Source organism: Gallinula chloropus (assembly GCF_964237585.1).
Source record: "Gallinula chloropus genome assembly, chromosome: 5".
NCBI classification, from domain to species: Eukaryota; Metazoa; Chordata; class Aves; order Gruiformes; family Rallidae; genus Gallinula; species Gallinula chloropus.
In genome coordinates this window covers 11169970-11196857 of record NC_140090.1, presented here as the reverse complement: position 1 = coordinate 11196857, position 26888 = coordinate 11169970, and the positions used below count along the sequence as shown (strand labels likewise).

The window sequence follows — 26888 nt, the reverse complement described above, 5'->3', positions numbered from 1 at the left end:
GTGGTTTGAAGGGATTCTGTAACAAAAATGTTTGCAGAAAAGAAGAAATCCGAGACTGTAATGCCTGCAGAGCTGTAGAAAGGAGTAAAGAATGAAAGGTTCTCATTCAAATGCATCTAGTCTCTAACACAACCCAGAGCAAGCCCAAACATAAACACACTACCTCCTAGCTGACTTGTGACGGCCTACAGTGAACGAACATGCTGTAGATGGAAGTGTCACTTTAACGTGCCACAAAATAAGGAATGAGTTTCATCAGCTTTATCCAATGTATTTATTTCTATCTGTGTCTGAAGTACTGAAGTATCCATTTTGCTTGGAAATACATTTGGAAGTGGGAGAAGTTAAATGTGTACTCTTCATAGATATATATTAATAAATTTTAATTTTTTTCTCTCTCCATCCCAAAAATAACAAGTGGAAGATAGACTGGGTTCTGGCTTTGGAATTGGAAAGAGCTCCGAAATATAAGTGTAGGAAGTCAAGTGGCTATTTGGAAGTAACATTTGGAAACTATGTATAGACAGAAAAGAAAGGGGAGCAAGAAAATCCCATCAATAATATTTATGGAATTTTTGGTCCATTTCTGGATTAAGGGTATTTATGAACTGCTATATCTTTGGTCAGGGAAGCAAACCCTTATTTTAGGTCCCTCTGCTCCCATTTTTCTCTATGCAAAATTCCCATTACTTATAGGAAAAGGCAGTGGGATCAGCTTACTGAGGAACATGCTTTATGAATTATGTTTCCTGGTCTATCATTGTGTTAATAATGAAATATGGTGATAACATAAATGTTTCCATTGCTTGACAACAGCTTATTTTGATGAGGAATGTAGGTGAGTGTGTTTTGCCTGTGTTGCATATACATCTGTCTCAGAACTGCGGATTTTTATAGTTTGTGTTGTCTCATGTTTTTTTTTCCTCTCTAACACTTTCTTTTTTCCTCTCTCCTGTGTGAATGCTTCTAGATGTTTGACTGGATCAGCCACAACAAAGAATTGTTCCTGCAGAGTCACACGGAGATTGGCGTGAGCTACCAACATGCCCTTGACCTGCAGACGCAGCACAATCACTTTGCCATGAATTCCATGGTAAGTTGAGGGCACGCTGTGAACAGCACGAGTGGGGAATGGGCTGGCATGTGAGGCCACCTCCTGTTCAGAAACCACTATGGACCTGAGAGAAGTGAAGGAAGGAAGGTCAGGCTGGGCTGTGGCAGCATACCTGGGATGCAGTGTTGCTCTGTCTACCCAGACACTGATATATATGATTATTTCTTTACTTAAAAGCAGCACAGTCCCATGGAATTTGTTTACATTTTGAAGAGCCAGAACAATATGTTTTAAAGTTACTAAAATTTCTTTGATGGGGAATTAATGAGAGTTGGAAGTGGCACCTTAATAATTTATCCTTTTCCCCCCACACCCTGCTAAGGTACTCTTTAAAACTTTGAAAGAGAGACACTAATCAAGCTGTCAGTTCTGGCCACAGTGGGATTTGGGCTTTTTCAGTAGTTAGTCAGTCAGTCTCTTTGAATACAACACAGTTTACCTTTATTATTTTTTTCCCCCAAAAAGGAAATAAAAAGGCATCATTATACATTTATAAGTGCTTTGCTCACTTTCTTATTCTTTCCAGGCATAAGGTATTTGTTCTGGAAACTGCTCTGCTTTCAGCAGAGAAATGAGGACAGAATGTATTGATGTTTTGATTGTTGCACTGGGTTAGAAAAATGCATGCATACCCCCTGCTGCAATTGCACAATGCAGAGCTGAGCCCTCTCTGAATGCTCTCTGTCAAATGCACAAAAGATTTCTCCCAGAAAACCAACTCTACAGGTGTACAGCTTCATGCTGTGCAGGGTCAGGCTGCAGTGGCTCTGGGGCTAAGACCTCAAAGGTGGTGGTGGATATTTAAGTTGGTGGTGTAAGCCCCTAGAGAACCACACCCTACTATGTGCCCAAAGGGCAAGGGACTTGAAAGCAGCCCTCTGAGATGTGAAATAGAAGCCCTGACTACCTGAGGTCATTAAAGACCGCACACCACTTTCATAAGATTACAGGTGTTAACCATGGTATTCTGGCTAAATTCCAGAGCAGGTAATTAACTTTCTGACCGAAATTCCACCCTATTTCCACCTACCCAGCTATTCCTTACAAAAGCACTGAGCCTCAGTAGGGCATTGCGTAACAATGGAAGATGAGAAAAGTTTATAATGTCTATTAATGCATTTATTGTCACTATAACTGAAAGCATTGGAAGACAGGCTCCAGACACCTGGTGGTTAAGCTTGTCATCACAATGCCATCTAGCAAAACACAGGATAGCACAGCCTCCATGTAACACTGCTGCTCACAAAAACCTAACAAATAAATATGTCCTGAAGGTTAGGGCATGCAAATTTGGTCATAATTCTCCAGAAAACAGCATTAGAAGAGTCAAGCTGGAAGACTCTCTTTATCCTTTTTGTGGTAGTCTCTGTTAGTATTTTCTAAAAAACCTGGGAGCTAAACTTGGAAAGAGAAAATTTTTGGTAGTAGAAAATACACGAGTGACAGGGAGGGTGCCACCTAATGGAAGAAACCTTATTTTCCTCCATTCTTCTTCCATCTGTCCCCACATGAACTTCTGGGAATGAGGAATTCACAGAAATGAGACATTTGCAAAGATCTTTGGGGGAGGCTTCTGGGGGTAGGGACCCTCTGTGGCAGCACTGTGGCTTGCAGCGGTGACATCCCACCATCACAATGTTGCCACACTCCTGACTGACAGGGCTGCCCAGGAGTGAGAACTTTTCAGCTGAGGGGAAAGTGTGACAGATGATTCACCTTCCATTTTGTGCCAACTCCAGTGTAATGTCATATGGAAGCCCATACGGTCAGAGTGAATCAATCTACAGGGAAGATAGATCCTCTATGCTAAAGAGATGGAGGAGACAATGTGGAAGGACATTAATACTGGGTAACTTTGACTTTCAACCTATAGTATGGTGAGAGATGGCACTAGTTCTGCTCTATTTTTTTGGAATGAAATGTATGACTCTGTGGAGAACCCACACAATATAACAAATATGCCAAACAATAAATAAATTCCCAGATAATCTTCCTTATAGGAATACAACTCAAAGAGAGCAGTACACCTATATGTCGTTTTCCATATGCTACTTTTAGCTTGAGTTGAATTGTAGACCTGGAATCCACTGACGATGAGGTGATGTCTTCCTTTTGGTTTTGGATCAACCCCTGTTCAAACAGGCACAGATCATTCAACTTACGTTTCTATTTTTAAAAATTCTTGTGATATGCTGTCTCAGTGAGAACTTTTTAGAAAATTCTTCAACAAACTTTAGATGTCAAACAGAGGTTGCATGTTTTAATCTAAATGAGCCCTCCATGGTATTCATCAGAAATACCAGAGTTTTACTCAATGCTTCAAATTCCTCATGATCAAATAGTTTTCTACAAGACTTTCTGTATTGCTGAAAGACCTGTGTTTGGGTTATGTGTCTGCACAGTGGCCTTTCTAGAGGGGACTGCAAGTCCAGGGTTGCACAGGCTGGCAAATGTGAGTTTTGTTCCCTGGTGAGGAATTGAACAGGGCTCCTGCCTTGCAGAGGGCTGGGCATTCCATTTGTGGAATAGCAGATGTGAGGGTATATCAAGCTGAAAAGACATTTCAAAAAGGTAAATAACCTTAAATGTTAGGCTGGAGCTGCCTTTCTATGTCTGTATAGTGCTTCTGTGAGCAGTGATGCCTTTTTATTTTAGATGGAACAGATTTTTCTTTGCTAGAAAAATGTGGAGTGACTCTCGGTGTCCCCAAAAGTTGGGATTGTGAGTATGACAGTGTTGGCATGCAGGGGATACCAGTTTGCTGCATAAGGCTGTTCAGTTGCATATGAGTCACTCCATTTGTAGTAAAGCATGCAGGAAGAGCAAGAGACTGAGACTAAAATGACCCTTTCCTGGGCACAACCCAGCTCCTGTGGTAGATGGTAGGTTTGTCTCTTGGCACACATAAGAGCTCTATGCAAGTTTATGTGAAGCCACTGTAGAAGGCTGAAGCCCTGAATTTGTTCAGGGCAAGAGCCAATGATCCTTGGCAATGGACTCGGGACAGGTCAGCTTGCACAACAGGAGAAAGTTGGGTGATGACCTCTGAGCATAGTGGTAGGACATTACATACCCCAGACCTACACGGCAATCTGAGGTGTACTTTGGTTGTCAGAGAAATAGGGCTAGAAAAATGGATCAGGTCTGTTTTATGTGTAACAAGGTTTTAGTGAAGAAGAGTCTTGCTGGTAACAGACAATCTAGTGAGAAGTCCTGTATGTTTCATCAGGTTTTATATGTACTGTCTGACTATGGTGGTTTTGGTTTCTTTTAATCCAAAATAGATCTCTCTAAGAAATTTAGCCAGTGATGTTAGAAATACATAATCATGCAATTGCTACTGCACAACTGTTTTCATTAAACTGTCTTATATTTTTGGCAACATCTTAGTTCAGTTGTTCGTGCTACCATTTGGTTTCTGTTGGAGACTGTTGGAAAATGACGACTGCAAATTATCCCTAATATTTTTATTGCAGTGGATGGTTTAGGTCACTGCTCTAGGTGCTGTGCAATTTTAAGGGAAGAAGTGACCTTTGCCTTGCAGTCTGTTGCCAAAGGCTCTGCTCCTACAATATGTACATACATAAATGACTTTTGCTCATCTTGCATTAAGTTATGCACCGATCAATATTTGTGAAGTTAAGGATTATGATTAATAACATAATGCAGAAGGTGTTAGAGAGAAAACTATAGCTCTGGTGAATTTGTCTTTATAATCCAGTATTCCTCAATCTCTCAATGTAATACCTTTGGCTGCAAAAGGAAAAGGACAGGAAACCTTTCCTGTGTCTTTACCACAAATGAGAGGTTATTACCCTCAGATCCCAGGTAGAGAATTGTGATCCACTCAGCTCTTTAAAATTAAGATTCTGTAGAGTTTTAATAAACTAAAACATTAATTATAATTCAATCAAATTCATATCTGATGAGCCTTCAAGCTCTTTCATACTAATAGCAACCTCAAATATTTAGCTACCATACTTCAGGCTTACCACATGGAGATTGGTTCAAGAAAAATGACATTTCAAAGCCAGTGAAATGGTGCTGCTTTTTTTTTTAATAAGTCTTTTGAACTAGATCAGCTATAAACTTTTTTCCTGCAAATTTGCTTTATAATTGTGAATGCTAGAAATTAATTTTATAATTTAGCTAGATCATTTTTAATGCAGTATGTTAGTCCCAGTAGCTCCCAGTTGGATTGAGTATAGTTCAGCTATTGTGAATCCGAGCAGCAAAGCAATGAGAACTTGAAAAACTCTTTTTGGTGCTTGGGGTTGTTTATAGTTTTGGGGATTTGTTTTGTCAATACATTAAAATCAGTATTGAGAGAAGGTATGGAGGAGGACAGTGTAGCTGAGGATGGCTGTTGCAGAGAAAAACCTTACAAATTTCAGTGGACGTTGGATCAGATCTTGAATATTTAAGGTGTTTTGTTGTGGGTTTTTTATATTACACTATGTCTAATGTCTTTTAAACCTGACATAACTTAAAATAGTTAAAAGATTCTCTTCAGTTCCTCTAGAAAACAGACTCTCTGAGTCTCTCTGTATGTTTATTAGGTCATGCCTTTGTCGCATGCTCTTCCTATACATCTCTATAGGCATGCTGTGACCAAAGCTCCTTCTTGGAAAAACAAGTTGTTGCTCTGTTTTTTAACAATAATAATACTTCCTTTTAAATGAACAATGTGGGATGTGGAGAAGTCATGTATTTGAGGTAGTAAACTGTAGTGTGGTATTTTTCTTTCAAATAAAGACCACAGATATTTTCCCTGTGATTCAAGGCAGTGCTTGTTTTCACTTCAGTTTCAAAATAAATTATGTTCGGCTTTATCACAGCTGTATAATGTTTATACTGAAGCAATAATACTTTTCATGAAGATGAATATTTAGCTCCAACGTTTTGTGAGTAATCTCAATAATGTAGTAAATTCACTAGAGAGATGAAAAAAAAAAAAAGCAGTGTTTCAGTCTGACACAAAGCATACTGGCTGTAGCTGTGCACTTGGATACAGGGTATGTGTGCCATTTGTTCTGGCTGAAGTTGTTCCTATTTCCTTTGCCAGGACTTTTATACCTGGATCCATTAGCCTCCTGAAAAAGTGAGTTATCACTGTCCGTGGGACATTCATAAAAACGGTGGTGCTCAGAGCTGGCATTGCTGCCTGTTCTGAGGTCAGGGAGTTAGCTGCCTGATACTAGGTGGAGATGCATGTTCTCCTAGAGAAAGACATGATACAATTTGAACACACTACAGTTATCATGTAAAGGCTAATTATGTCTGTTGAAAATTCCTAACTTTTAACTTAAAAAGACAGTATTTATCTATATGTAGGCTGAGCTAAAATGCCATCCAATATTATTTTGCACCATGCTACATATAATTGGCCTTGTTATAGAAACTTAAATGTCTTAAAGATATCTCATGAGTTTATTTTGTCACTAATACATTCTGCTTCAGATTTATGTGTTAGATTAATTTCACAGATGGTTTTTAAACTCACAACATGGTGCAAGCTCGGGGGGTTTTTTTTATTTTATTTTAAAGAAGAACTCTTCAACAATCAAATTTCACCTTCAAGTAGTCTGCAAAACCCTTCTCTTGCAGCCCACCTTCCCTGCTTGCCATCACAATATCTCAACTAGCTCTTTAGGAAATGAGATGAACACAGCCAAGTTCCTCACAGATTTAATGTTTCTCACCCCTCGTTTTTCTTTTGAGAGTGTAAGGTATTCTTTTTATACATGTATTAGAAGAAAGTATTGTTCCACTAAGAGGTGGAGGTTTTAATTAAGAGGGAAGGTCTCTCAGCATGCTTGCTAGATGATCAGGGCTGAATTAGTGTATTTCCCTGTGGGAGATCACTCCACAATTGAAACTTCACTACTGTCAGTGCTTATTGCGGAAACTGAGGGCTGTTGCCCTCCCTTATCCTACCCAGCATTACGGACCTTAGCAGGGCTTGTCCATGCTGGAAGGGACAGCTGTGTTAGAGACACCGAGGACCAGAGTCAAGGCCTTGTTTAGATGACAGAAATGGACTAAAAATTTGGTGGACAGAGAGGGGTATATGCACCTGCAAAGTATTGCACAACGCTTTCCTAAACTGTAAAACAACCTCTTGCATATCGTGATGCTGTTGTGCACATGGGGAAATTTTTTCTGGTATTTGCTAGTCAAGTGATTTTTTAGAAGGCACAAATCTCCCCCCTTTTTTTTTACTAGTTTCAAAGTTGAAATAAAGTCAATGAAAATTTAACTGTAACATGAGGAGTGCTTTTTAAAAGTCTGCATCTAGAAGGGATTGTATGTTAGCCAAGGCTTTGGTTTTTCCTTGTATCACAACAACAGAATGTCAACTGAAGTGCATTTACCCTTACTTCTAAGCATTAATGTATTGCTTTCTCATTGCTTGACCTATTGTAGTCCTGTACAGCCATAAATCAGTGATCCTTTGCAGTCCTCTTTGGGGACACCTCTCAGGTTGGGAAAAAAAAAAAAGGCAAAACAAGATGAGGCTTTAGGTTCTATTTAAAGTGAGACTGTCTATGAACCTGCTAGTAGTGGATTTTCCAGCCTAAAGGAAAAAATGAAGTCACAGACATAAGTTGCTCTATTTCCTATTAGGATAAAAAGATCTATGTCATAGTGACATAGAAAAATCTCAATTAATCCAGTTTTTAGAGGTGAAAAAACAGAGGGAAAGGAAGGTTTAACTTTGTGAAATGTCAACTGTTGAATTTTGGCAGTATAGATTTTTGTTCCATTTTATTCAGAACATTACACATTGGCAAATAAAGATGAAAAAAAGTGACTTACAATTTTATTCTGCTTCCAGGTGGAAAATAAATGTCTTGCATTTTGTGGATTGTGGTCAATTACACGTTTTTCTCTTGAATCTAAGCTCTGGAGTGCCTTGAAGCCATATTGCATTTGCCTTGATTCATGACAGATCCACAGTTCTGACTAGAGAACCTGTCTTTCCCAGTAATAGTGAAACTGAGGAAAGGTCCTGAGATTATAAAATGTGTTACATCTGGTAGGATGTGCTATCCTGGGTTCCAAATATTTAGCTATCTCTTTACTCTGCCTTGTTTTTTTGTGAGTATTGGACAAGCCTTGTGTTCAAGCTGTGCTTCAATGTCCCATCTTACTCTGGTAGGACAGATAAAGCAGAGGTAAAGAATGTACATGCCTGCAGTAGGTATTATCTCCTTTGCACTGCCTGTTGGAGATACACAGAAGAACACGTCACATGTGATCTTGCATTTGAATCCATTTGTTTCTCAGAAAGCAACAAGGGAATCTCATATTCTCTTTTCCGGAGCCAGTTCCACTTGGTGCACTAGGAATGGAGGTGTGAGCAGGTGACTCCCAAACTGCTCCTTGCTTTCTGCTGGAAATGCTATGAAGTTAGTGGATTGGCATCAGGATGGGTTGGTACTCTTCCATGAAAAACGATCATCTAGGAAAGTGAAATTTCATCCATAAAAATCCTCATCTCTTTATAAAAATATAACAAACAGATGTAACAATATATAAATCTCCCTAATTTAAAAAACAGACTCTAAGAATATCTGCTGTATTTCAACTAATCTTACCTTTGCCCTTTTACTAGTTAATACATCTATACTCTGTAGCTGTAAGGAACCAAGGAATTCATGGTTGTCTTCCTCCATGCTCACTGCATTGCAGTGGCTGAGATAATTCTGCAAGATAAGTAAAAGCACAATGATAGCACCCTTTTTTCCATTAAATCAAAACTTCTTCAGCAACTTTCCCCTTAAATACAGCAAATCTCCATGTCTTCTTTTGGTGCAATTCACCCAGGCTCTAGCAACTGTAGTGATCCTACGCTGCTTTCCAGCAGAACTGACCTGAAATGTTGCAAAATGATCTTGGCTGAGGCTCAGTCATGAAGAGAAAGGCTGAAAGATTTAGGTCCAGTTTCTAACATAGAGGGATACAAAGAAGTGTTTGACTGTGGCTGGTGGTTAAAATTCCAAATCATATTATCTTTTTTAGTATACTTTAAACTCCAGGAAAATTTTGATCAGTTTCTTTCATTGTACTCAAAAAGATATTTTTATTTCTTCAAAATGAACCTGACAATCCTGATCCAAACCTAATTTTTTTAGAAAAGGCTGAGAGATGTGAGGAAAAACAAACCAGAGGCTGGCTGTTGCTTTATATCTGTATTATTTGTGTGACACCTGTCACAGTCATGATTGTACCAGGGACAAAAGAATGGCTGCATGGGCCACGTCCCCATCGTTCTTTCCTTTAGCACCAACAGGTATGATGAGTGTACTTAGTAGTTGCCCCACATACTTTGCCCTGCCTCACAACTTCATTTGAACCTGCGCCTGGCTTGGCAGTGCTCTGTTACGTTACATGTTTGGGTTGGCAGATACCTTTCTACATTGTGCTCCTAGCCAGTATGACAAGATCTTGCTTCAACACTTCCACCTCTGATTTATTATTTACCCGAGAGTAAAGCTGTTAAAATCATCAGGGCTGTGTCTGTCCTTGTGTATAAGGGTCTTACAGATTCTACTCTGAAATTCCTGGAGCCCTTCCGAAATACTTTACCGAGGCAAGAAAGCAGTGACACAACATTAGCTAAACATCTCAAATTCTGGGATGTTCCTTTCCTCCAGTGAGAAGAAAAGAGAAGTACTTATATCAAATGACATGCCAGAAATCTGCAAGACAACTGTCGCTTGTTTTTTGATGGTGCCTTTTATTAGGTATTATCAGGATGGCTGTTAATTTTCAGGTTAATCTTCCTTTGCAGAATGGGGATATTGTAATGCAATTACATTGATGTCCACAGTTCAGTTTGAAAAAGAACTATCCTTCTGCTGCTTGAAGGCTGAATAAAAACCATCATGGAAAATTCTTATGAAAGAACAGAAAATATTACCCTTTTAGCAGACTTTTTAAAGTCCTTCTAAAATCAGAATGTAGTTAAATGATATCTCTGCTGGAGGATTGCTTAAAATAACCTACAGAAAAGATAATATTTTAACTGAAGAATATAATTTAATAGACATTTCTATGGAAACTCTTATATTTCTATAGAATATCCTTATGAGTTCTTTTAAAGTCTGCAAGACTTTTCCATTTGTTGACACTGCATGTATATAAAGGATTGTCAGAGTGTTCTCAAAAGACAGAAAGCAAATATTTGATTTATGAATATGTGGATTTAGCATCCAGAAATATGAAGTAATGCAACAGAAAAATAAAAAATAAAGTAGAAGCAATGAGTAGACCCTAACAGGTGAGTAAACAGCTAAAGTATGGCAAATTAGTATTACATCAATAAATTCAAAGGAAGAGGGGAGAGAAGAGTGTCAGATGATGCCATAAATGTGCAAAAAGATTCCTGAGGGATGTATTTTTAGAGTGGAAGGTAGTATGCCTGCTATTCATGCATATTTAAGCGGGTGGTTGATTGCTCTCCCTGAACTGCTCAGCTTTACTCCAACTGATGGTGTTCGGAATGTGTAATGAAGGCAGAGGGTGGCCATGGTTCTTCCTTCTCTTTATTTATGTGTGCTTTTTAATTTTCAGAATGCCTATGTCAACATCAATCGGATCATGTCTGTTGCGTCAAGGCTTTCTGAGGCAGGCCATTATGCTTCCCAGCAAATTAAACAAATATCTAGCCAGCTGGATCAAGAGTGGAAGAGTTTTGCTGCAGCTCTGGATGAGCGCAGCACAATCTTAGCCATGTCTGCTGTCTTTCACCAGAAAGCTGAACAGGTGAGTTGTTTTTTGTGACTAGCAAAATGTTCCACTGCTACTTTTATAATGGTGATGCTGCAGTATTACCTGATGGCTTTTGGCTTGTATGCAGTGAGGTTAAGAGCCTTGTTCCCCCAGAAAAAAAACTGGCACACGTTCCCTGAGTGGGTAAGAAAATACATTCACACCTCAGTGATGAGAAAAAATCTGATCATAACTGAAGTACATTGGTGATGTAATGTGCTGCCTTATTTCTATTGCCTAATACTTCATCAGTGCTGTGCATAAATTCAGGATTGTTACAGTCAGGAAAACAGCATATATCTGCACTCATGTATATGTGGTATGTGCTATGTGTAGAGGAATATTCACATTTATGACACAGACCCATGCCAGCAGACAATTTCTAGGAACCAAAGTGCATTATTGTGAATGAAACTTACGGAATTAACTCCACCACCTAATCCTGAGGTGCTCTCCATAGCCCCAAACTTTGTTAGACCTCATTAAGTAGAGATTTCCGAGGAAGGAACATCCAAGAAAATTTTCCATATCCTTGAACTCTGGTTTGTGTCTTTATCAACTGCCAGAATTATTCCATAATTTCATGGCTACAAAACATTTAAAATACACCAGTGAATAAACCTGCTGCTACTTTTACACCTAAACCAGATCCACCTAATGGTTATGGCTCAACTTTGATCATATGCTGATTACATTTATTTTCCAGTGACAAACACTGCTTTGGGGCTCTCCTCAGTATTGTTGTGTGCTTGGTTTTCCAAGTAGTTAATATCAACGCTATTAAGTGGGTGTGCTTGATGTTTATAAAATGACCCATTCTTCAAGTGTCTGAATCAAATATTGTAACTGATATGCCAAAAACTGCCTCATAAGCCAGTCTGTAAGTATGGAAAATTTTAGCTAAAACAGTAAAGATTTTCTTTCTTGTTTGCTTCTGACCATTGAATAGTAATGGATTTTTCTTGATTTTGGTTTCCTATTGACAACAGGCGATAGCATAGAGCAATTACTCACCCTACTGGGCACTTACTCATTTAAGCACTCCCAGTGCTCCGATGGACTGATAAACCAAGAAGGTGCCCAGTGATGTTATCTTAATACCACAGGCACTGCAGTGTTTAGGTATAGTCTTCACGTAAATAACTGTCAGTCTTCATATGTGCATAAAGAAAAATCAAAAAATAATTTATATCCAGTCTGTAGTCACAATGAGAATGTTTAAGGTTTATTAATTAATTAGTTCTTTCTTGTTTGTTTTGGTGTTCGGGTTTTGAGGGGGTTTGCCTTATGTTTTTACTCCTTATTTTTCCAAAGTGCCAGTCTTGTTTGCAATTTATGAGGAATTGCCAAGGTATTGTATAGCTTGAAAGGCAATAATACAGAAAACCGTCTGTCGAGCTAGAGGTGAATTATTTTGTTTTGTCTTCCTACCTTTTGAACACTGTCAGTGGGTATTTTGCTTCAGCCTTAACTTGAAAAAAACCCCACAACTCATTTAACTTTCAGCTTTGGGTCTTTTTTTCTTTATAATGGTATAGTTGGGTCTGAAAAAACTCAATTTTCCCTCTGCACCTCTTCACAAGGAACTGGTTTATGCTGCCTGACAGAAACTAGTCTCCCATTACGAAGCAGACAGGAGAATTTGCTAATTGTGGACAGTATTTGCTCCTCACTTGTGATAAGAGACAATTTTGTGAACGATAAGTGCTGATGTGAAACCTTTAAACTCAGACTGCTTCAAAAAAAAATATGTTGCGTCCATTAGCCAGGACCAAAATTTCTGCTTTGCTTCTGTAATGCTGGCAGGATAAACATGAATGCTAATAATTTAGTCATTTGACCTCTGTATCATATAAAATGTGAGTGTTTGGGATTTGGTCCTCTACGTATTGTCTATCAAACATTCATTCTAAATGTGACATTCTATTATTTGGCATCAGCCAGGGTTTTGGGGTTTATTTGTTTGGTTATTTGGTCAGTCTGAGTTTTTGGTTTTACTTAAATCAGGGCTTTGTTATTTTATAACAAATAAGGCTTGAATCTCTGAAGGAAAGATGTGGACAAACCCACTGTTTCGTCCGTCTCAGACAGAATCTTTTTTGCTCCCTTTGCTGTCAGTAAAGGTAGTCTTGTAGCAGATCCAGCCGTTCTCCCACAGTGTACCCCAGCTTCTTCCCTCACACCAATCTGATACGGAGATTGTCTTTCCTTCTCCAGTGCAACAAATGCTACAGTCTCTTTGTTCATTCCTTCCTATTGATTGAAGTTCTTTGGGATGCCAACAGGAAGCAAATCTATTAGGACTGTAATTTTTCAGCCTTCGGCACACCTCAGTCTGCAGGGAAGTAGTTGGCTTGGGACAAAGATTTATGAAAAGCTGTAGGATCTCTGTAATATGCAAGCTGAGCAGGAAGCAAGTTGTTTTTCAAGGTCTCTTCCTAAAGACCCCACACAGAAAACTGCACCAAATACAATTTGTCTGGCTTGGAAGGATGAAAGGCTGAGTCAACCCTGCTGGGAGTTGAACCTCACATCTGTCTTCACGTGCTTCAGATTCACATTGCTTTCCTGGCTCTTATTGCAGATACATGTGGCATGTTGAATGGAGCTCAGCTGAATGAGTTTCTGGATCAAAGCTTTTTTTTTCCCCCTCCTTTGTTTCTTTCTTTTTCTTCTTTTGTGTGTATGTGTGCAGGCATGTGTCTTAATTTTTCTTAAACGGTTTGTACATACTAAACGATCATCAAGAAAAAGAAAGAAAAAGAAAGAAAGAAATAAAGGACAGGTCTTGCCAACTTAGCCTCCAGCCAGGCTTCCTTTGGCACATGTGCGTGATCAAAGGCCAGTAAACTAAATTCCAAACTACTATATCCAGGTCAAGGTGCAAGTCAGGATGTTCAGCGAAGGTATTTCCTAAGTGTCTCTTAATTCCAACTGTTACAAATGTCTTGGGTTTATGTTTTTTTTTTTTTCTTTGTCTGTCTTTTTTCCCCCTCTGTTTGTCATGCTAGCATGGAAATACTCTGGTGTGAAAGAGAATCTGCTGCCCTATCTTTGGGTATATCTGAGGCTATTCAACATTGCAAGAGAATGTAGGGGAACATGCCTTATCTTGCTGTACACCAGATGAGATTCTGGCCCGCTACCTGCCAGAGAGGGGAAGCAGACAAATTAGGTGTCCTCCCTTTCTTGGGTGTAATTTCTGAAAGTGTGCTAAAGTATTCAAAAACGTTCACTGTACAGATCTTGTCAGAATGAGCAAGTTAATGTCTTCAATCAGCTGAACCAATTAATTCTGGGTCAGCCCACCCTCAGAAGCACAAGCCAAATTACTATTTAAGGTAGTAGGTGTTAGATGCACTTAGAAGACATTTATGCTGGTTCTCTGAAAACAGTTGTTTCATATCACTCTACTCCCCAAGCAGGAAGACTCCTGGTCACTGAGGAACACAGTTTCATGGCCACCTTCCCATCTTTCCCCACAGCCATTCTGGAGCATGAAAGTATGCTAGAGTTTGGTTTTCATTTCCCCGGGGCCTAAGAGAACCACCCTGGTTATCCTGTAGCTTCCACACAGAGGCCTAGCCAGCACTAAGCAAGGATTGTGCAAAAATTGTGGAGAAATATGGACTACAAAATGTCTGAGCTGTGTTTTGGAGCAACTGTGTATTACAGCAAAGCAGTCCCTGAGGAAAGCTAGGAAGAAGTGGTCTGAGAATACATTATTACCTGGCCAAATACAGAATTTGCAGCTTCAGTTGTGAATAAGGAGGTCATTAGTTAGCTTAAAGATTGTTTTTTATTGGATCAGAGGCACAAAAGTACCATGGGGTAGTTTTTATTTTTTCTGATAAATTTTTCTTAATCCTTCCTAAAGTCTTGAAAAACATATTTAAGCAGCTTTTATGTTCCCAGTTGGAGCTATTCTAGTCTGTGGACTAATTAGAAATGTAAGCAATTAATTTACATGTATTGAGTATCCAGTGGACAGAAACAGCTCCTGTTCCAACCTAACAGGAATTTACAATTTTATATGCGTCTTTTTTCAACTCAGTCAAATGGTGATTTTGTGATATGAATCTGTTTCTAGCATGAAGGGTTATGTTTAATGAAGTTTTTTGTGTCTCTCACAGTGTGTGATAAAGAATAAAAATTAACTTCACTCCTTTTTAAAATAAATACCCAAATCAATAGTCATGTGGTATGAAGTAGCACTTTGCAAAAATTCTTAAAGAAAATGTTTGCTCTCCCTACATGAATTTACACACACACACAGCAGAGACCAGCCATGCATTGTTTCAGGGTCTCAGAGTAAAACACTATCAGGCTGCATTTCTTAAATCTTTTTAAAACTGACAATGTCAACTGCTCCTGCTAGTGGCAGAAGTGAAATTACTGATGGAATTGTTGATGTGACATTGTATACAATAGATGTGAGGCAAGAAGGTGAAAATGTGGTTATGTGCAGAGGATCTTGAGGGTTCTCCTGCCTGCTATACAAGTCATAGTCTGGGGACACAGCTGTGTATGTCTAACAGTTATAAGAGCTTGTACTAAAATTGGTAGAATTAGGTGGGTTTATTAAGAGCCATAACAGTATGATTCCAGCAGCAGGAACACTGGTCTACAAGGTGTACAGGTCTTTTGTTCACTGTTTCAACCAAGGTGTTCATGTAACATCCCCAAAAGGGATCGATCTCAAAGTCCATGCTCTTAAAACAGCATAGGAAATGATGTGAATTCCACTACCTTGGCACAAAATACAATGACTTCAGCTTTATGCAAGGATGTGTGGGGATTTCATCTGAAGAGATTCAACGGATCAGGAGTCAACCCAATGCAAGAGAACTTGCCATCCTTGCCTCCAGTCTTCTGGAAAGCACAGTTTTCACTGGTAGATGTGTACTTTCTAGGCATGAACGTTTAAGAATTGATCTTTGTCACTGACTTTGTGCACTGCAAAGTAGTATTTACAATGCAAACGCTTTATAGCCTTGATTACACAGCAGCATGGTGAACAGCTTTACGCTGCTAATAAAGAAGGATGCTGATGCCAGAGCCAGAGTTGAATTGAAATTCTTTGAGTCTCTCAGCCCTTCGTGCTGTGAGTGAGTGCTTTACTAACAAGCCACAGGTGAACACTTCAGGGGTGGATAAAGCTGTAATCCTGGGGGTGGGTTTGTGGCAGTATGCATTCACCCTACAGAGCACTGCATCTGTCATATAATTAGCTGTTCCTTTTTTATAAATAGCCCCAGAGTATGACAGGCTGGTTTAACAGTAAGATGGAGGAAGACAAAATATTAATGAGAAGTAATGAGGTGGCATTAGGCAGTTACTATGGACAAAATATGAGCATGTGAGCTGTGTCATTGAAGTAAGTGCTGCTTAAAAGGAAAATGGGATGGGAACCTTAGAGAGTAAATTCCTCCTTTCTTTTACAGAACAGGCAGCACCCAGGAGAGCATCCCCAATTTGTTCTGCCAAAGTGCATCAGCACTGTTCTGGAGGCCTTTAAGAGTGGAAAAATATTTTTTTCCATCCCTCTGTTCCCCAGAGCTGTTCAGTTTCTGGCTGGCTGTTAAGGCTTCCAACCAAGGTGCTAAACCATATCAGTTGCAATGGCGATGAATTTTTCTCCCTTTTTGTGGATGTCTGCCCACCAGGAACTGGACTGAGACCAGCAGCTCATTTTGCATTGGCTGCTTAGCATCCGTCAGATGGTAATGGTATCTGATGGCTGCTGACCTGGGCTAGAGTCAAAATGTGTGACCCAGGGGTTTAAAGCCTTGGTATCCTATTAGCAATCTGACTGAGCTGGCTCTGGTTTGGGAGCTGCTCAAATACAGGCTGTCTGCCTTTCACTGAGATGAATGTCAGCATTGATTTTAATGGGACTTTTCTAGTGCTCAAATTAGTAGTGCTAAGGACAGGTAAGCAACTGAGGGAAGATTGACAGCTGAGACAATGCCAAATACAGCTGGAACTATAACTGTATCCTTTGGTGCATTTTGTGATTTTCTTCTATACATGCTGCAGCCTCTCCTTTTAGTATGCAGTGCTGTAGCCTCTCTGGTATCCAAACACTCTTAGAATGCCTGGTTAAAGGAACTTTTTAGGGTGGGCTTTTTTAGCCCAGAAGAAACAGAAGACATTCCTATGGATCTAGGGTGTGTTCAGGTCCTCAGGAGATGGCAGGAATGTGCTGTCCCAAAAGGACTCTTTTATAACTGCTAACATTTTCCTCAGTCTTTGCTGCAGTCAAGGACTACAAACTAAGTTTACTACAAAGAAAGTTTTCTAATGTTGATGAGAAGTTGTTCTGTATCACTGCTGATCACTGTTCCTGGAATTGTTTCAGTTCCTTTCAGGTGTGGATGCCTGGTGCAAAATGTGCAGTGAAGGAGGTCTCCCCTCAGAAATGCAAGACCTGGAACTGGCCATCCATCATCATCAGACCCTGTATGAACAAGTAACACAGGCCTACACAGAGGTATGTGCTTCCCAGAGATGCATGTGAGTACTTCATCTGATATTCATGTCTCCAGGACTCAAGCATGTTGAAAGTAATCCACAGATCTCCTGAATGCTTGGGTTTAGTTGTATTTTTCATTTCCCTGTAGTATACTGTGCTGTGTCTGACTGTCTTTCTGGACATCAAGGCGTTTTGCTCCTTTGAGGGTTTTCCAGGCTGGACTGGAGGAGAGTGCTCAGCCTTGCTCTGGTCATTGCATTCTTGGAAGAAACTATAATATAAAATCAAAAAGGGTTTGCTAATCTAGCCTTAGTAGTAGGCACTCATGTACACGCAGGGTACTTTGATGATGAATGCAAGGAATGTTAGATATATTTTCTGAACACCTGTAAGTTAGTGAGCATGAGGAAATCTGGGGTTTAAACACACAAGGCAGTTCCTTATTCAATACTCAGTCTTCTCAGGAACGGTGGTGGGTTGTGTGAGCAAACAGAGAACAGTCCTGTTGACCTGTAGTTGCAATTGTGAAATTTATACAAGTGCCTATTCAGGTGAAACTAAAGGATTTTTTTATTGCATTTAAAAATTATTTCTAAAAATAAGTTAAACTCAGATTAAATATAAAAAAATGTTTGAAGCTTTATCAGCCCCAGTCTTAGATTTTGTGAAATGACAATTCATATAAAACTCATTGTCACAAGCAACCATTAACATGCATATAGCTGTTGCTGATGCTTCCTCAGAAATCTATAACTTATTGCAGACACAGCTGTTTAAAACATTTCTGTATTATTTTACTAAAAAATATATTTTTAAACAGTACATAGAATTTCCAGGAAGGTTACAGCCTGTTATTTCTGAAACATTCTTCCCTTTTTCCCACAGCTACATGGTGAGCTGAAAAGCCTGGATTAGATTTAGGAGTCCTGCCTCCTATACACATGCCTACTTCTCCAATCTAGATAATGCCTCTTGCCCACATAAAATAATGTTTCTTCCCTCAGAGCTCTCTCTGGTGGGATGAAAATTGCAGCTTTTCCTTTCCTTTCTTTTCTTGCAGAGTCATTGAAGGTCTCTGCTCCTATTTCTATAATTGTAAGTGATTTGGAATAGAATGAATGGTCCTTGGAATAACCATTTAATATGGGCATGTAATAGGATATTAATTAACATTTAATAGGATATATGGGCCTATTCTTTTACAGAATATAACAAAGCAGTTCAGGTTCACTGCAGGTACCTACAAAGTGATGCCCAAAGAATCTTAGGGTGACTTTTTCCCCATCCTACCATAGTTGTAGCCATAATTATTTACCTTCTTTCCTTTATTGCACGTGAGTGAAGCTCAAAAATAGTGGAGGCAGAGATCATGGGCCTGACCTGCGATCCACAGCTAAGCAATCCTCTCCTGCACTAGGCTGAGTTGCTGGCAGAACAGCCTGTCTTCTGAGGGTCAAACGTTGCTTTTGCTTTTACTTTGGGTACAACAGTGCTGGAAGGAGGAGATGCACATGAGCTGTATGCCTATGGCAGGTTCCCCTCTTGCAGAAAGAGTTCCTCTAGATATCTCTAGCCAGCGTGTGTTTACGTGGCTCCACCAGTGTGTCTTGTGGATGAGCAGCAGGAGAGAAACTTGGGACACTCTTACTGAGTGCTGTCCTAATTTGGTAAAGGCAAGGAAGGAGAGAGAAAGGCAGGCTTGAGCCTGGTTGATGGTAACAGCATCTTGCTCAGTGTGACTTGATTAACTGCAGTTTACCGTCTGTTCCCAGAGGCATGATATATTCGGTCTGAAGACCAATTTTTATTCCTAATGCAAATCGTAACTGTTTCACAGATGGCACCATTAGTCTGGGGACCTACAAGACTTTGGAGGTCTTTCTGACCCACTATATATGGCATATATACAGATTTTAACTTATTCCTTTAGCTATTATATACAACAGCCATGGAGATTATTCCACTAGCACAAGAAAACATGTTTTTTGGTTCACCCAAGGTCATATAACATCTTACAGAAGTATTTGAATAATGCCCATCCCAGCCTTTCTCCTACCATGACTGCAGGAATATCACCATATGACAGGAGAATATGTGTGTTTTGACAGGTAGTGAGTTAAACCTTCCCAGGAAGTCCAGCAGCAATTCTTTACTTTTCAAAAGAAGTGAAAAACGGTCACATTCACTTTGACAAATGCAGCACTGGCATTTACACCTCACTGGGACTGCAAGTCACACTGCGTGCAGGTCCATTCAGTTTAACACTTCTGCAGTGCTTCTTAAAAATACATTCTGATACATAAGTGAAGTGGTACTACTAAGCTGGGTTGCTGATGCTTGTTTCCTTGCACAGTCCTTGAAAAATTCAAGTCACATCAAAAGTGATTTGGTGATTTATTTTTGCAGTTATAAGGAGAACGTGCAAATGACTGAAAGGGCACAGTAGGTAGCTTCTCCATTTGTGAAATCGTTCCCTTCCTTTCTGAAATCTGTTAAATGGAGAACTCTGAGAGCACAAAACGTCTGTGCCTATTGATTGGGAATGCAGTAATATTCACAAGAAAAATACTTTCAGAAAAGAAACCTTTTTAGCCAAAGAATTTCAGAGCTGCAGAAATCCTGGAAAACGTATATAACTTCTTCAAATTGTGAGCACCACTGGTTACCTGACTGTCACTGTGCTGCTTGCCATGCATTTAGACCAGCTGATCTGACAAGCATGTAAATTGGAGAGCAGGAGAACACTTCTAATAGCCTCTCATTTGTGTTAATGATTTTTAGCAGGACAACACAAGTGCTTTATGTCTGGCATTTCTCTCTGGTTGTGCAGACAGTAACTGGAAGTGTACGCCCACCAGGAAAAAAATCATAACTTGTAACATCTGAGGCTTTTTAGACAGAAAACCAAAACAAATTGTTGTGCAATAGATAAAAGCCTAAATCCTATAGAAGAAAATGGAGTAAGAGAGAAAGCTGAAGTGGATTTGCTCATTACCTCATGCCAGAATTCTGGGAGAACATTGTCCTGTCTCAGCTTCACATGAAGCAGGGGCATGTAAAATGTTGCCTTTGAAACAGTCTTCTCACTCTGCACTGCTCCTGGCACCAAAACTTTTTATTCTAAAGGCCTTGTTGAGTGTATTCATCCACTAGTCAGCTCTGGAAGAGCCCCTTTTTTTGTAAGAAGACTGAATTTAGCCTGGTGCTTTGATTAGGCATGATTAGTATACAGAATTTCACCCAAGTATCGGACCCCTCAAGAACTGCAGGATTATACCTTTGAGAGGCAAAAACCTGACATGAAGGGCTTGCACTTGGGAGGTGGTGTAGGTATGAGCAGGTCTGTATTATGGCACAAGCTTTTCAGGAATGTTGTCCCGAGTAAAGCATGTCTCTTACATTGTCTGTGTAATCACATATCTCTTCCTGGTAAACCTTTGAACCTGTGTTGTTAGTGCTGGTCCTGCTGTGATTTCTATAAGCAAAAGCATTGTTAGACCACCCAGGGACAGATTCAGACCAACTGTAAGCCCAAGGACCAGTACTAGGAACATACTGAATTCACACGGTGAATTTAGCCAGTTCAGAGTGAGTTTCTGGTCTAATAGGCTGCTCCCAAGTGTCTTCATAGCCTTGGCTTCCTGTTCCCAGTGATTAAATTGTTGCTGATTATCTTCACACAGATAAAATAGTATGCCTTATCTCCTTCCTTGTCTAGAAGCTGCTTCTTCCTGCCTAGCAGCTATTGCCAGCTCCATAATGTTGCCAAGGTAACACCTCTGCCTCAGTGTTTCCTCCTAAAATCCTCCTTCATATCACCACTATCCATGACTGTTTGCAACTACAGTCATTCCCTCTGTGACCCTAGCAGGCTCCAGCACGTGCAAATTGTTCCAGATGGTCTTCAGCAGCAACTGAATTTGAGTATGGAAAGCCAGTCCCTATGGACTCTCTGGTTATTTCCTGATCTAATTCTAAATTGCCCTGAATATTCAAAAAAAATCTCTAAGGACCTAACTAAGCCCACCTAACAGCCATAAATATGATGAGATTTGACTCCCTTTTTTGCCAGTTTCAATCTCAAAGGCTCTCTTGATTTCTCAGAAAATGCACCAGAAATAAACTGCTAGAACAGGCTGGCATGCGGCCTTGCTTGCCAAAAGACACAGGTTTGGTTATTAAAGGGTATTTGTTAGATTTGAACAATAATACAGAAATACAGAAATAAATGAGATTTGGAAATCTTTGAGGTGTGTTTTAACTTCAGCTGATAATGTTCAAAATTTTAACTGGATGAAAAATGTTCACAAAGCCATTCTCTGGCAAGGTTGGTGATTGTGACTGTATAGAAATAAAACGACTTTCCAGCAAATCTTTGTCATTTTCACAGCAGTTTGTTTCAAAGAGAAAAGAGAAAAGGAGGAGGGTACCCATAGTATCCTCAATTACCATTTCTGCTGAACAAAATATTTTAACTTTGCAATCTGTGACTTAAAAATATTTCAGAAAGCCATTTTTAGAGAACCAGTGCATGCACACGCTTGTTAATAGCAGTTTTTATGGCTCCATTTTTCATTTTGCCCCTGCAATATGAAAATGCTCCAGGAATGTTCCAGGAAAAAATCTGGTGTTAAAAAATCTGGCATTCTGGGTTTGGTTTTTTTTTTTTTAATGCCCAAATGCCTTTGCATCTGCAAATGTGTTTTAATATGCTCAAAAATGGTTACACGTGTGCAGAGGGCGTTGCATTTGCCAACAAACTTTGTAGCTCATTGCAAATGGAGACTGTAGGGCCTTCTGAGCTGTTCATGCAGAAGAATCACTATGATATTCTAATTTATTTTTCACTGCCACTGAATGAAATGGAGAATCAAAATGGGAACCTTCTCAGCATATATATATACCTACTTAGTAATCCTAGGAAGAAAGGACTCTCCCTTATCGTACAGAATATGAATGACTGCCATCTGTGGTTTTTCTTAAAATGCCACCTCCTCACCAAAATAGGCCTGCTACTGCAAATGCCACCTGTCATCAACTAGTATATGTCACGAATTTTCAGTGCCCAAGTGTCAGAATGTAATATGGTCTTGGGATCTCTGCGTGTGCAGCCCCAGCAGTGCAGTATCTGTGCTCCTGCTGAGTGGCACAGCAGGCCCACTAGGAAGCAAAGGCAAGTCCTGAATGTGTAAGTACAAGTCAAAAAGAGATGTTATAAAGTCTTTCTTCCTTTTTGACTAGAAGAAGGAAAACACACAGGGGAAAAGAACCAGCTAAGTTGTTCTCAGTTAACTACTGGATGTTTTAGGTAACAGTATAGTGAAGTAGAGCTATTTCTTCATTCAGGTGAGCCAGGATGGAAAAGCCTTGCTGGATGTCCTACAGCGTCCCTTGAGCCCTGGGAATTCTGAATCCCTCACAGCCACTGCAAACTACTCCAAGGCTGTTCACCAGGTTCTGGATGTGGTACATGAAGTCCTGCATCACCAGCGGCGCCTAGAGAGCATCTGGCAGCACAGAAAGGTCCGGCTACATCAAAGGCTGCAGCTCTGTGTCTTCCAGCAGGATGTCCAACAGGTAATACAATTACTAAAGGAGATAAAGAATGTCCCTTTCTTTGCACCCATAAAGATTGTTTGGGGAATCAACTGGAGGTTATTTCCATAGCCAAGACTGTACACGTAGCTCTATCTATGCAAGAAATATGCTAAAATCCTAATGTGCCTTTCAGTACCCCTCGGTTTTACATTGTAAATCATCAATCAGTCCATTGATTATTGGTCAGTCCATTCCCCGCAAGAATGTGACACTATTTTCAATGAATGGTTATTTTTTTCACAAGTAAGCAATTAGCTGTAGGTGCTCTACTGTTCTTGAGAAAGCGATGTTTAATGGAAAAATAGAATGTCAAGTGTAAAAAGTAATTGAACTGTGGCGTATTTCACCTTCCTATATAGAAACAATACAGCTACAGACTTTTTAGTGGTGGTGTTGAGGTGATCTTTGCATTATTACCACTCAGGGAGTCCGCGTACCAGTGCTATGAATTTGCTGGTTCAAATGAACTGCACATCCCCATGTGCAGAGCCCACCTCATGGAAATGCAGATTGCATGGTACAGGCTCACCTCTGAGAACTTAGGCTCCAGGTGAATAACGTTTCTTACCCAAAGGAATCCATTAGAAAACCAACAAAACAGCACAACTGACAGTAAGTATGAGATGCCATGTTTGTAGCTGCTGAATATGCAGGCACAGTCAACAGATGTCACAGGACTCTCTTCATTCAGTATGGTGTGGTTTGTTTAAGGGCCACATCGCAGCCCAAAGCAGATGTTGGCATCAATATGGTACTTGCTTTAAATGAAGAGGCTGAATGCTCTAATCATTTTTATGAAGCATTCTAATGTCCCTGGGGTTCTTTATGTCATTGCCTTCCTCCAAGTGAAAAATGAGGTGGAGATGGAGCAACAAAGCTGTCACATGTAAAACAGCAAGGACAGAAGACAGGCAACTTTTATTCAACATGCAAATTTGTGATCCTATTAATGCCATGGTTGAAGTGCACCACCACAGAGAGAACTGCAGCCATATACATTATTGCGAATATGTATGATCATTTCCTTGGGAGTCTTGAAAACTTTGCCGGAATTTCTACCTGTTCAGTTTTCCCTATAAAACCACACAAATATTGATGCCATGTATATATAACTGAAACTGGGATTGAATGTAACAGATGCCTAATTTAAGCAACTTCACTTTGGTTATGTGTCAGCAAACATACTGCATGGTAATGAAATTCATAAGCTACATAATAAAGCACATACTTAGAATTCAGTTAGAATAGTCCCTGCAAACTATAATAAATTAATACAATTTTGAGGTTAAAGTCTCAAAAATCAAGGTTTTTTTAAAAAATTCTGATGCTGTTATGCTTTTTCCAGATGTTGTTATGTATTTCCTAATTATGGTATATAATGTCAATAAGAATCCATATTATCTTAGGTATGCTTCCTCCCCTAGGGCGAACACTTTCCTTCAGTCTTTCCAACCCAAAACTTTCTCTCTTACACGTTCTGAAGTCAGTAGAAGTGTTTATGTGGTTCATTCATGAAACCCATTCAGACTTTTACCTCCCACATATGCAAGGCAATGAGGCTGTGTCACTGCTTTTCATAAGGAATGTGTCTTTTCTATGCACCGTGACTTTTGGTGAGAGACAAAGAAACAAGTGGTAAGAGTCACTGGAATACAGTCACTTTAGAGAGCATCACTCTGTGTGAGTTCTCTTGGCAGCAATCTTTCAAAATTTTTCTCTTAATGGGTATTTATTATCTGGGAAGCAACAACTTAATGAAAGACATGTTTCTGTCCTAGTACACACTTACTGGTGGCATCTCTTTGTCCTACTTAGAAAGTAGAGAGGAAGAGATTAATCATTCTCTTCACTAAACATCTGTACTATTCAAGATAAATGCTTTGTAACTCATAAATAAAATTATCAGATAAACAGAAGTATGAAGTGTAGATTCCATGAAGAGGAGGAAGATATGTGAGTATGTTGCCGGGATTTTTTTTAAATAATCACCTCCTATGTGTGTGTCATGTAATTCCTTTTAAGCTTATTTTGTTAAATGCCTATCAGTTGGCAGGTGAAGGTGTCTACCTCTATGTTGTCATTAATTGTAAGTAAAATTTATCTAGAATAATTTGTTGCCTTGTCAAAATTCAATAACCTTTATCTAAGTTCTTCCTGGTTCTAGTCTAAAGAGAAAAGATGTAGGAGAACAAATCCTGACAGGAGAGCCCTGAGTTTATTAAACTTTGCTGTGTTCCAGAAAAGTAAGAATACAGTGGTGTTTCTCTAAGGAAGATGTTCCTCTTCCACCCAGCTCAAAATTAAGCATGTTCTCACTAATGCAGTTTTCTCAGGGTGTCCCATGGCTCACCCTCTCCAGCTGTTGGCCAGTGTCTGGTGAAAGATGATGTCCTTGTCAGAACTTACACTCCTCACTTGTTCATCTGTACCTTTCTCTTTTTGTCAGCTGTTCTGTATCAATCTTGTCTTAAAAGCAGATGCAAGTAGGGACAGATTTTGTTGCCTTGTGTGTTCTTTGCATAGACTCCAGGGTTATTTAGCATCCTCTCACTCTGTCGTTAACAGCATTAATAGTTGTTGGTAAAGATACATCTCCAAGAAGAGATTCTTATGAACCTTGAGAGATCAATTATTCCTCACCTACCTGCTCTAGATAAGTCTCGCCAGAGGGATCAAGTATTTAGGCACACAATGCCAAGGGCTTACAAAGCTGGTTAGCTGGATGAAGGCTTCGTGTAGTCCATGTGCTTTTTGGGACTAGATTTACAGGTTTACCTGTGTTAAGCAGGGCTCATGCATATCATTCCTGGTGTACTTTGCACCATTTGCAAGGCCAGAGTTACATGCTGCATACGTTACTGGCAGGTCGGGACTGTGTTCTCAGACAGTTTCACACTGTCAAGGAAATCCTTTTGATTCTAGCTGGGTTTCAGTCTGAACTGCACAAAACCTGAAAACATTGAAAATGATGGATTAAAAGAAATTGAAGTTATTTTTATTCTGAGATAGAAAGGCAGGCATCCTTGCAGTCATGTCATAACCAAAATAGAAGGTGTGTAGAGAAAGTTTAAATAAACACTGTGGATTGCCACGTTATAATATTAATCTAAGAAATGCTATAAAATGTCATTAGAAGTAATCACTACCTCACACCGTCAGACATTTTTCAAGATAGCTTGCTCTTCCAGCTACGTATTAATACAATTACATCAATTTGCACGTGAACCAAGGTAAATAGTGGTGTACTAAGAACAATGAGTTATGAATATATAGCATTTTAAGGAAGAAAACAAATTGTATGAAGCTGCATTTGCAGCCTTCCCAGGAAATGGAGCACCACTCACACAAAAGGAATAGCAGATAAGACAATTTGTGAGCTGTTATGAGGCTCTACACAGGCAGGAACTGACAAGGAACTCTTTTAACACCAAAAGTATTTAGGATCATTATAAAAATTTTGGGTTGCAGTGTGTGTAAAATATTTCAGTGCTGCAGTTGTTTTCTGGAAGTTCTCTATCATTTCAGATAGGGAAGAGCTGTGTGCTGTTTGATCCTTTTACAACACAGCTGTGGGAGGCGGTGCTGAGATTCTGTCCTGCAAGGGAGGAAAAAAATCCCTTTGACATTTATACTGATGTTCAGTAATTGTGGCAGATGCTTCAGCCCATTTTTGGTAGCTTTTCCTTTTTGCCTCTCCCTGCTCTGGGTCTTCCACTTCTGCAGACTATTTACCAGCAAATTAATACTATTTCCATTTCTGTTGAGATTTGAAATTGTTCTCGTGTTGTCTCCAATTTCCACTAATTTCCAGTGCTACATCCTGATTTACCCTGCCCGCCTCTGCATGCACCTCTCTGCTTTAAGATGTTCCTTTTACCCCTGTGAACAGCAACAGTGTGAAACAGCAAGGGTACCACGAGCAGA

General features: G+C 39.6%; 1 protein-coding gene across 4 annotated transcripts in view; it reads left to right on the top strand.

Annotated features, from left to right (window-relative positions):
- Positions 1-26888, top strand: part of KALRN (kalirin RhoGEF kinase) — a gene marked incomplete at both ends in the record, with an annotated part of 502255 nt that overhangs the window by 228233 nt on the left and 247134 nt on the right. For all 4 annotated transcript variants that reach the window (XM_084264735.1, XM_084264736.1, XM_084264734.1 and 1 more), the window contains 4 exons: positions 971-1093; positions 10694-10885; positions 17253-17384; positions 22713-22943. In XM_084264735.1, the coding sequence (XP_084120861.1) occupies positions 971-1093; positions 10694-10885; positions 17253-17384; positions 22713-22943 (678 nt within the window). The remainder of the gene's footprint in view (positions 1-970; positions 1094-10693; positions 10886-17252; positions 17385-22712; positions 22944-26888) is intronic.